Source organism: Sciurus carolinensis, chromosome 12 (assembly GCF_902686445.1).
Source record: "Sciurus carolinensis chromosome 12, mSciCar1.2, whole genome shotgun sequence".
Lineage (NCBI taxonomy): Eukaryota > Metazoa > Chordata > Mammalia > Rodentia > Sciuridae > Sciurus > Sciurus carolinensis.
This window is the reverse complement of record NC_062224.1, coordinates 64736729-64749030: the sequence shown is the minus strand read 5'-3', so window position 1 is coordinate 64749030 and position 12302 is coordinate 64736729. Positions and strand designations below refer to the sequence as shown.

At 42.8% G+C, this 12302-nt stretch overlaps 1 protein-coding gene across 1 annotated transcript in view; it reads left to right on the top strand.

Moving 5' to 3' along the window:
• The first annotated feature begins 11259 nt into the window (after window positions 1-11259).
• Window positions 11260-12302, top strand: part of Mtarc2 (mitochondrial amidoxime reducing component 2) — a 36204-nt gene continuing 35161 nt past the window's right edge. The window contains exon 1 of the mRNA XM_047520884.1: window positions 11260-11579. Within this exon, the coding sequence (XP_047376840.1) occupies window positions 11308-11579 (272 nt within the window). The 5' untranslated portion in view covers window positions 11260-11307. The remainder of the gene's footprint in view (window positions 11580-12302) is intronic.

Here is a 12302-nt window from a genome sequence, read left to right as displayed (position 1 = left end):
ACCCCTACCTCCTAAAATTTCCATCACCTCCCCATAATGCCATAAAATTACTAATGCATCTGTAGATTAATCCACTGCTGAGGTCAGAACCCACATGAGCCAATCATTCCTGAAAATCCCATCTCTGAACATTGCTGCAGTGGGGATGAGGTGGTCAATGCATGAGTCATAATAGTTAGCCTAGGAAATCTTGCATATAATAAATGCGAAGTTATATTTCATATGTGTTAATATTTCAGTTTATGATGAATAAACAATACTAAAAGGGAGAATTGCAGGGAAGTTCCTGAAGAGGAAGGATGGGGCAGGCATTACTAAATCTGATTATTGAAAAAAGGTAGAGAGAAAATGATTTTCATACTTTCAAAGGTTCAAGTGACTTATCTAAAGCAAAAGAGTTGATGTGAAATAGAATATTTGCCCCAAAAAACTCTTTATATGGTAACAATTGTAGAGTTGTGTTTTAAAGTATTCTCCACCCACAAAATCATTCTCTTTTGTTTAGAAGTTCAAATCTAAAATCAGTCAGAATTCCTTCTGTTAATGTCAACAAATGTTTTAGCACATCGTTGGCATGAACTCATTTCCTGTTATGTTTTACAGGCGGATCAAGGATGGATTGAGATGGTCTCAAATTGACATTCCAGGCTGGGGTTGTAGTTCAGTGGTAGAGTACTTGCCTAGCATGTGTGAGGCACTGGGTTTGATTCTCTGCACTACATATAACTAACTAACTAACTAACTAACTAACTAACTAACTAAATAGATAAATAAAGGTCCATCAACCAAAAAAACTATTTAAAAAATTGATAGTCAATGTTCCTGCTCTGTGTTTAGAAAGAGTGGGGTTCTGTATTTCCACTCCATAATCATGAAACAATCAACTCTAGCTACCATTCAATAGAAGAGCTGTGTTAAATATGAGTTTTCTAGTAGGTTGATGGAATTTCTATAACAATGCCTTGAATCCATTTTTAAAAATAAATTGGTTGATAAGGACAATGTTCTGCTTCATTATGTACTTGGAAGCAACATGAAACAAGGGCAAGTCCAGATAAAAGTCCCACCTACAGTTCCTCAACTTTCCACACACTTATGTAAGGCATTATCTCAACCACAGCTGTCCTTGGAGGCCTACATCCCAAGAGATCCCAGAAATCTTACAGGGAAGAGAAGAAAGGCAGGCCTACCTTCTTCTTGCCCTTTCAACAGTAGACCTCAATAGAATGTTCTCAGACCTTTTCTCCATCTTCTGGACACCAGAACACAATCCCTGAATTGATAAGGGTAAGAGATTTGCATATCTGCTCCATGAGGCCCTCTGCCCTAACCAGTCCCATTTTCTTCTCCAGGGCTACGGATAAATTATCCAGCATACTGAAGGTTACTGTCATCATCATGGTGCAAGTATAATGGACTTACTAAGTCCTCTCTGAATGTACGTTCACATAGATAGTCTATTAAATTTGGTCTATTATTAAATTGGATTCAGAAAAAAGTGAATTTCATTTATTACTGGTGGAAAATAGTTTCAGAGTGTCTCAAAAAGTTAAACATAGAGTTACACTATGATCCTATAAGTCCATGCTGGTATATGCCCAAGAAAATTGGAAATATATGTTGTTGCAGAACTTCTATACAAATATTCATAGTAGCATTATTATAATAGCCCCCCAATGGAAACTATCTCAATGACTGTCTGCTGATGAAATGGATAAGCAGTGCTATATGCATACAATAAAATATTATCTGCCATAACAGAGAATGTATAGTTAGTTACATGTCACAACATGGAGGTACCTGATAAAGTTAAGTGAAAGATATGAAACACAAAAAGGCACACATTGCGTGATTCATTTATATGAAATGTCCAGAAGAGGCAAATCCACAGTGACAGAAAGTAGTTGCCAGGGCTGAGTGGATTGCAGGAGATGGGGTACTGATAGGTATGGGGTTTCCATTTGTAGTGATGGAAATATTCTGAAACAATATAGAAGTGATAGCTGCACAATATAGTGAATATACTAAAAAACACTGTATTGTGCTCTTTACAATGGTGAATTTTATGTTACGTGAATTGTATCTCAATTTAAGAGATAACAGGACAGTTCTTACAATACAAGGGTAAGTCATTTCTATGTCATTATTTTCTGGTTATACTTACTAATAATGTTAAAAGGCTCAGAATGAATGAATGAAGAAATGAATGAGTAAATAAAATGAAAGGAAACTGGGTGGAACAGATTGTTTTGAGTGAAGACACACTGTATATTTTTTTCTTGGGAAGGAGTTGGAAAAGGGCCGACTAGAGGGAAAATATCAACAAGTATTTAATTTATAGGGCATGTTTTGGAAAGGATGACCCCAAGCAAGGAGTCTCTTCCCCTCCCAGACAACCACATCCTGCCATAACCTCCTTCCTTCACTCTGAGCAGGCACGTGCTGCTGAGATGAAAAGCAAATCTCCCCACAGCCGCCAAAGAAAACAAACACAGAGAAAAAGCAACTGAAGGCTGGGGTAGGAAGCAGGATTCTGCATCCTGGCTGATAACATCCTCAAAATCAAAGTCGAAAAGCACACGAGGGGTCATGGCCATTGAAGGAGTTCAGGGGACTCCCAGGACAGGTGGGCCAGAGGTGAGAAAGTCCTAGCCTCAGTGTTTGCAACTTTGTGCGTGACATGTAAGGAATGCCAATGCTCTACCCGTATACAGGTAAAGGCTCAACAAATTCCTTGGATCATTTTTTAACAAATATAACAGATTTTTGCGTGCCTGGGGTAGATGTACTAGCCCCAGCCCATGGCAGAGCACCTTACAGTTAGTTACAAAGGGCACCATACTGACAGGCCTATCCATTCCTCACTCCCTTCCTCTAGCACAGATTTCTGGCACTTTCTCTCCAGGGTCTTTGTCCCTCCTCCTCTTTCCCTCCCCCTCCTCAAGGAATAGTTCCAGAAAGCAATCAGTGCAGGATCCCTGCTTCTTTGCTGGGTAAGGGCTCTTAGGAGAGACAGGAACTTCAGTGTCTGGGCTGACATGGGATGAAACACCATACCTGCCTGACTCAGTTTCACAAACTGCAAAGCATCATTCACATGTCCAGAGTAACTGAGGTGTGACTTTGTTTCTCCTCAGGCTCTTTCAAAATACTCGGCCTATAAATGGCTCTTAATGCCCACCCTTTGCTGGGTTGGGTCACGTGAAGTTGTTCCTTAGGACTTACTCACCAGGAAGGAAAGGAGGGTTTCCTCTTGCTTCCCTGGTGGAAGCAGCCCCCAAGAACCTTCTCCCCACCCTTCCATCAAAAACCCTGGTCACAGCGCCCCCTGCTGGGAATGTGGAGCAACCTCTTGGGAAACCCTGGTCCATCCTGGGGAAACCCAAGAACCACAGGGGTCAGGACCAACCCAGGGAGGTGGGGCTGGGCCCACCACATAAGGGATGATGCTGAATCTGGGAGGCTTCAGTCACATCCACTTGATTGTTGTCATTGCAGAATATAGACTCCATATTGCCAGATATTTTGATTTCTCAAGACAAGCTAGACATTACCCAATTGAAACATCTGTATTTAAGCCAAATAAAACAAGCCATGGGACAGAGTTTGTGTTGCAAACCATCAGGGAAGGTTAACAACAGTTCATCACTACACGGAAAGGAGGAACAATCTTTGGTAACAGAAAATATCTGAAATAAAATATTATTAAAAGCACAGCCATGAACATACTTGACAAAAAGAAAAAGATACCAAGCCTATTCATGTGCACCTGAATTTCTAGATATTGAATATTTGCTTCCTGGATACTGATTCATTGGTTTACTTTTTACTTGTTATATTAACCAGCACAAATTAGAAACTTTCTGTACAAAGTATGGGATCCCAGGGAAAACTCAACATAAAGAAAACATGAATTGCATGAAGTTAATTTTTTTCTGTTACTTGGGGAAAAAAATAAATTTTGCTAGAGGTATATAATTACTAACTTCCAGAATACCAATGTCCAAGATGGCATTCCTGAACATGCTAGAAATTCACACTCCTCCAAACAGCATTTGAAGTCTGCACACTTGGCTTGCATCAGGCCTAAGCTCTTCTACCATTCACTCCCTGTGCTTTCCTGCACATCACTCCACTCTGTAGTCCTCCAAAACATTACAGGTCTTTTCAGAAAGTTGTATGTTTCTTGAGTTAATCTTCCTCTCTTCCATTTTTGAAGCTTCTGTGCATCTTCAAATCCTCATTTACATGTTACCTACCTCCAGTCTTCAGGCAGAGGAAGTTTGCCCAGCCCCAATATGTGCTTTCAAAGTCCTAAGCACAAAGCTCTCATAAAGAAGTTATTAAACTGTTATTTGTTTATACACATCTTTTGGGTTTGGGAATCTACCCACAGGCATTAGCTACAAAACTTTGAAAACATCTGGTAGATTGGAAGATGGTTAGGTATACTTGCTGTCTGTTTTCCTAACCGAGAGCCTGGTGACTGTGAGACTCATTGTAGCTAGGATAATTTTAAAAAATATATATTTTTAATACTTTTTTCTGAGTTTTTTGAATAAGTAATAGTTTTCATAACTCAAGATTTAAAAGTGTAAATGTGTCCAAATGAAAAGTTTCCATCTCTTCCATGTTTCCAGCCACCCAGTTTTTCTTCTTATCAGCAAATAATGTTACTCTTTTTTTTTTTATTTTTTTATATCCTCTGGATGAAGTCCACATTCCTCCTCATAGTGTAATTCTTTCCACCCTCTGTGCTTGTTTACCTTTTCCATCCTCTCCTTTTTCCTAGTTTTCCTTCTGCTTTCTCTTCAGGATTGAATTTAGCTCCTCAAAATGCTGTGTTGTCTGTCACTGCCTGCTTTGTCTGACAACAGTTTCTCATCAATCAGGCCTCTGCTTCCCTGTCCCCATCCCTAGTGGGCTTCTAAGGACCTCTGCTCTTCTCCTCCAACTCTTTTCACGGAGTGACCTAATTGCTTGTTTGCTGATGGATAGCCTTAGCAGTCAGCTGGCTTCTTGAGGTCGAGATTCTCTCTTCCTCAATCATTAAAGACTAAATACCAGCGTCTAGCACATAGTGGGCTTGAATAAAGGCTGCTCACTCCCTGAACATCAGCCCCCGTACATGTTACCCTGGAGCCCTTCTGAGTGAGTTCTGGGACTCGCCTTTGGAGTCATGACTTCCCTGGGTGTACAAATCACAAACTCCCAACTCAAACACAATCTCAGTGTTCATTTCCTTGTAACAGGAAGGAGGCCCCCGGCTAACACACAGAGAATGCCCCTTGACCTGGCTTAGGAACTCTGTTCAAATCCTCATTGGGAGGAAATGAAAATATTGCACAAACTTGTGGGCATGTAAAGATGCTTCTCATTGGAATGAACAAAATGGGGTGAATGTTTTAATCATCTGGTTCTGAGTCCATGCAACTGTTGACATAGCAAAATTAGACTTTCTACCTTGAAAGGCTAACAGACAGACTCTGAACTGTGATATATTTTCCTCCACCAGTCCTACGTGGTGATGCACAATACCTCCCCCACAGGGCGACTCCTGGCTTCCTTTCAAACCTCAATCCCTGCCTCACTGAATGTCAAATTACTCTGGAAACTGTAAAGTCCTATAAATGGAGGGTGTTATTATCATTATCAGTATTTATATTATATTATCTGAACTCAAATTCTTACTGGCATCATAACGTATGTATACTGAGGTGATTATGGAATGTCACAAAATCTGCTATATTATAAGACCTTAAAGAGGCTACTTTTAAAAATCTGCACTTTATTTACTGAAATTTCATATTCAAAAATTTCCTTAAACTTTTTTTTTTTTTTTTTTTTTTTTTGGTGCTGGGGATTGAACCCAGGTCTTGCGCATGCGAAGCACATTATCTACCACTTTTAAGTTGATTTTTTTCTACCGAGGAATATGTAATCGCAGGCTGCTTTAGCACTTGACTGAGTCCAAAACAATCTACTGCTTGATTCCATTATGCATTCTTTTCAGATTCTTCCTCACCAGCAGAGTCACAACTCTTGCAGATATTTAAATGCACCCTCTTTATCTGTGTAACCTATGCACGTGTCTCACTCCACCGATATTGTCTTAATGTCATTCTGTGGCAACAAGGATCTAAACTGAACACCAACACCCCTGCTTCAAACTCAGAGAAAAAGGGATGAAGTTGGTTTCTGGGAGATCGTGTTACCTAAGTCTGGAAATTCACCTGAGATGAGCATCAGAACAGAGTCATCGATGAGGGAGCAATCATGACCCCTCTCCTTCCTGCCAACTGTCTAGAGGAAAAACATGGTGGATATCAGATCAATGAATAAGTATCAGAATTAAATGAAATAAAGAACATTGATATACCTATATGTCTGTTTGCATATACATTAGAAGTTGCAATTTTCTTCTGCAAGAAATGATTCTTTTTAATTCCATTAAGATTGACACCAACTACTATCCCATTCATTGCACCTATTACAAGAAAAACTTTAGATAAGCAAAATTGAATAAGAGTTTTTTTGAGCAAAGGACATTCATGAATCAGGCAATATTCAGAACCAGAAGAGGTTCAGAGAGCTCAGCTCTGCTACTTGAGCAGTATCTATAAACTGAATAGGTATTTCTCTAAAGAACTTCTAGACCCAGCCTGGAAGGGTTAATTCTATAATCTTAGCTGAGGGAGGAAGGGTAAGTCTGAAGACTTCTGTGGCAGGAAAGGTTTCAACTATCAGAGAAAAAAGTTGTGGAAGTTGGGAATTGAGGTGTGATAGAATTACCGTGGTGGGGTACAGGGACAAGAAGTTATGTTGTAATGACATCAGTGTAGTGTTGTGCTGTAAAAATTCCTATACACAGGGTGGGGAGGAGTCTTTTAATGTTCCATTTTCTAGGAACAGTCTGGGAGACGTGAAGGGCTAAGGATGGGGTGGATCGGGTAATGTGTTCTGGGGCATAGGTCAAATAAAACTAACCTGTAATCCATGATTGATTTCTCACTAGTAGTTTAGACTTGGAAAACAAAGGTTTTATCTCTACTACTGATTGATAAAATAAACTAGACTTTCAACCAGGATAGACAGAGAATGCCCACTTTCTCACTCTGAAGCATTCAATGCTTAGAGTATAGGTTTATTGCAGATGGCCTGCTGTGATGACCCAGCAGGTGGTTATGGTGGTCATCACTGGATGCCCAGCTCTACCCATTTCCAGCACTTGCTGGGGCCATTGGTGATCCTCTCAGAAGCCCAGGTCAGACACTCACCCTGTTGGGAATGTGAGAGCCAGAACATATGCTTGATCAATATTTAAGTGCTTCTAATCTTGAATTTAAGTCAGTTAACCAGGAAACATTGTAACCATTCCTTTAAGGGGTAAAGCTGGCTCGTCCATTTCTGACTCTCAACACTAACTGGCTAATGTGTCTGGACTATGAGTTTAAAGCTTATAGATAGGTGAGGGCTTGATCCCTATGGTAGTGGTTGAGGTCATGGCATTTTAGCCTACCCTGACTCATCACAGCCTGATAATCTGATTTGTTTATCTCTTCAGGACAGACAGTGAGTGGCCCTAACTAATACCTGTTGAGGTCTTTCCTGGCTGGGCAAGAACAATATTTGCCTTTTAGGATTCTTTCTTACTGTTTTTTTGTTTGTTTGTTTGTTTGTTTGGTATTCTAATAATATAGTTTTATTTAGATACAGCAGTGCCCCTAGGCATACAACAATGATTCTTTACTCACTAGAAAGATTCTTTTTAGTAGAGTTTGCTAAAATGTGACAAACTAGGGGAAAAACATGCAAAGACTGTAAAATGCATATGATAAAAGGGTAATATTCTTTCTTTTTGCTCTACTTTTTGGTGTTGGGATTGAATTTGGGGACACTTTATCTCTAAGCTACATTTCTAATTCTTTTTATTTTTTATTTTTAGGTAGGGACTCGCTAAGGTACTAAGGCTGGCCTTGAAACTGTGATCCTTCTGCCTAAGCCTGTCAAGTAGTTGTGATCACAGGCATGCACCACTGTGCCCGGTTTAAAAGGATGATTCTTTTAATTTACAAAGGGCTATAAAGATATAATCAAAAAGAAAAAGATAAGTTAGTCATTCAAATCAAAAGGAAAGCCGGGCACAGTGGCACAAGCCTGTAATCCTAGCTACTGGATAGGCTGAGGCAGGAGGATTGTAAATTTGAGTCCAGTCTGAGCAACTTAGTGAGACCTATCTCAAAGTAAAATATTTTTTACTAAAGGGCTAGGGATGTAGCTCATAGAAGTGCCCTTGCTTAGCACGTGTGGGCCCCTGACTCAATCCCCAGTACTGAAACAAACCTATGAATAAATAAATGCAAGCAAGCAAATAGGCAACTAGTCAATGGATCCTCAACCTCCCATCATCCCTTACAAACTTTTCAAATGATGAGGCGAGGTCTATAAATTGTACACATTACTGGTAAGGAATTTTCTTACTCCCTTGAAATCATCCCTAGTCCCAGCATCAGTAGAAGGGGACCAGAGCTGGCTAGGTGATGTGTATTGGTGGGTGAGGAGAACTGAAATTTGATACTACCATGGCAAGTCCCTCACTTGGTTCGCTGTGGAACCCAAGGCCAGTGTGGACTTAGGAAATTCAGTATTACAGCTGATATCTTAGAGATCTATCCCCACCATCTTACAGAAAGGTAGAAGCCCAGAAAGTTCAAGTTACCAGTCTAGGTAGCTTTTTTCTCCCTGGATGGTTCATAAATGCCTGACATCGAATGGTAGGGACGGTTATCTTTCTCCCAGACCAGACTGTTCTCTTGAGTTTTTTATCTCAGAGAATAAATGGCACTCCCACCACAAACCTATACTCTGATACCAGAAGCTATAGTCACCTTGGGCTCCTTCCCTCCCTCAGTCTGTGTTCCCTCTTCACCACCTCTGGCTTATTCTGTCTGCTGTCTCCTCTAGCCACACATCCCATCCATCCTCATTGTTATTTACTCAGCACCAACTAGGGCATTAGTGCCTCAGCTAGTCACCCTTGGTGTCGTTCCTTCCTTCCCAGAGTGACCTTGCCAACATCCATCTGAATACATTTACTGCTGCCTAGAATCCCTAGGTGTCTCCACATTAAATAGAGACAAGGCAGAGCCTGATCTGCCCTCACCCACTCATCCTGCCTCAATTCCTCCCCCTGCCCATGCACTGGAACATTCTAATAAAGCTGACTTGCTGGTGGTTTTCCAAACATGCCACACTCTCTCTTGTTTCTTCGATTCCTTTAGGTCATCACATGTGCTCCTCCGATGTAGAGTTTCCTCCTCAGCCCCCCACCCCTTCATGTTCAGTCTCAACTTAAAAGCTCCATTCTCTGAAAACGCTGATGTCCCAAGATTTAGCTTCTCTCGATCTCACTTCCCCTGCCTTGACCATGTGTTCTCTCCAACATTAGCCTCTAGAGGTGCTTCAGTCTTCTGGGGGGCTCTGTGAATCCCTGGATGGAGGGTTAGCTTCATCTAAAGTTTGAGTCCATGATCGCTAATGAGACATTTAGCCCAGGTCCAGTGAAGGTGATGACTTTACAGACACAGCTCTAACAGCTGGCTTGTGGGCAGGGTGTCTCAGACTCTCCTCAAGTCTGGAGAGACAGAGTAGATGAGATATAAGTGTACACACACCTCATTCACAACAGCATGCTTAAAAACAAATCCAGACATCTTGGCTGTAGAGCACCATGAGAATGTGTGGGGACTGAAGAGGTAAACTCTGGGGTCTGGGATTTCAAACAGGATGTTTTTTGTTTGTTTGTTTGTTTTGTTTCTTTGGGGTGAGGGGAGGGAAGAACAAGTCCAGTTTTGTTCACTTTTCACGAAAAACAGCCTAAGAGATGAAGACTCCTCTGTTTCTGTCTCCCTCCCTGAATCTTCTCCCACACTGCTGAGTGGGGCTTTTCCCCAGAGGGTGACCCATCTGGACTTGGGAGGGGACCACAGCCTGGCCTCTTTAAGTTGGACTAGATCTATGCCACAAATTAAGGGCCATCTTTTGAAAAATAAACCAGTGACCTCAAACCTTGACTTATCTAAGAAAATCCATCATTAGCCCAGAAGCTTACTCCAGCGGAGTTTCCAAAGATAAACAAAGTTGAGAATGAGTTGAAGCATTTGACAAAGTGTCAAAATGTATTCTACTGTCATGTATCATTAATTAGAACAAATATAAAAATAACAGGTTTTACTCACCCCATGACAGTAGGAAAGAGCTGAACCCCATTCTGATTGGGCAGAGGTGACTGGGTGGATAAATGAGGGCATGAGTGTGGAGGATGAGTGGAAGTACAACTGCAAGATTGCCAGGGTGTGGTCAATGTTATTGTGGTGGGATTCTGTCCTCCCACAGACACTGGGACACCCAGGCCCTATCCTCCCTAGTGATCACATTTTAAAATCATTCCTTTATGCCATTCCCAGGAAGGGTGAAGGAGGTGGGGCCTTGTCCTGTCTGGAAGCCATTCCTTTAAAATGTAATCATCAGAGAGGATAGAAGAACACGCACACTGGAAGCACCAAGGGAAGGATTTACAACTGCAAGTCCTTTTTAGCGTATGTTCTAAGAAAGGGTCAGGGGCGGACAGTTACCCGTTGGCCAGAACAAAGAAAATTTTTGCGGCCTTGAGCTTTCTTAGGCAGATATTTTAATCGGGGTGTGTGTGTGTGTGTGTGTGTGTGTGTGTGTGTGTGTGTGTATGCTCGTGCTACTAGAAGTCTTGCTAGAGTTTGCTCCCTCTCTACATGCAGAGATTTAAACCAAGTGCTTATGTGCTGAAAGTTCTGCAGTTCTCACAGCGACCTGGCAGAAAAAGTTCTTTCCCAAATGTTTTAAAACCTTCCGTTCTTCAACCCGCCTTCATGTTTTCGTGTACCCTTGTGGATCAACTAAAGCTCCTGTAAGAGGCGAGTGTGGCCGGCTGAAGGGTCACATTACGTAAGTGACTGACGCCTGGTAGCGGACAAAGAAGGGAAAGTAAAGAGAAGTGACCACTCCGGAGAAATGCGTCTGTTCCCTCGCTTGCTGTGGGAGCCGCGCCACCCAGAGGCGCCCAGGGCGCTCTGCCTCCCTGCCCTACTGCCGCGCAGTCCTAGGCATCGGGTTTCGGCGCTCCCTCCCTGGGTCGCACAGGAGGAGGGTGGCAGAAGTTTGACAGGATCGTGGTTGAGCCATTTTTGGCTCCTCCCCACCCTCCCTGAGTCTTAAACCCCTCCTCTTCCTCCCAGGCCTAATCACCCAGGCCTGCGCCCGCCACCAGAGACCATGGGCGCCGCGGGCTCTTCGGCGCTGGCCCGCCTCGGCCTTCCCGCGCAGCCCCGGCCCGTGTGGCTTGGGGTAGCTGCCCTGAGCCTGGCCGCGGTGGCGCTGGGGACCGTCGCTTGGCGCCACGCACGACCCAGGCGGCGCAGGCGGCTGCAGCAGGTGGGCACCGTGGCGCAGCTCTCGATCTACCCGATCAAGTCCTGCAAGGGGGTGCAGGTGAACGAGGCGGAGTGCACCGCTATGGGACTGCGCTGTGGCCACCTGCGGGACAGGTACTCCGAGCCCCTGCGCTGCTTCTTCCCGGGACCGGGAAGGACAGGCCTTGTCCTGTCCCGAAACCTAACAAATGCCATGGCTTCGCCTCTTGGTCGAGTGCAAAGCTTATAAATAGCCGACAGAGTGAAAAAAGGCTTATCACTTGCTGAAGGCAAAAAGAGCACGTGTTCTCTGCAGGACAGAGAAAGCAAGGTCTATTTATTGGGGAAAGTCATACATATTCATTCGTGTAGGAAGAACTCCTCATCACGTGTACTAGCGGACAGGGTCTTGAGCAAGCTTCATAGGAGATCAAGCTTTGCAGCAGCGGTGAGGAATGCCTCCGGGGTGGAGAATTTATTATTACAGTGAGCAAAGTTTAAGGGTAAACTTTTTATTCTAAAAAGATTGAGTCAGAGTGACTCTATGATTGCTAAGGTACCTGCCTAGCGGCTAACAGAAGAACAGAGGAGTGCCTGCTGATTGAAAGAGAATAGAGGGCTGTCACCTGAATTTCCCTGTCTGTTGGACCTTTGATCTTTAGCTGTAAATGCGTGCCTGGTTCAGTTTTGGTAAAATGGATAGGGCAAGTCCCTGCCTCTTGCTATGAGAGAATGAGAGATTGCTTCTTTCTTCTGGAGCGGTAGGACTCTGACCTGGTATCTCAAGACTCTTATTAGCTGTAAAAGTTTGTGATTTTTTCCCCCATGTACTGGAAATTAAACCCAGGGGCTCTCTAC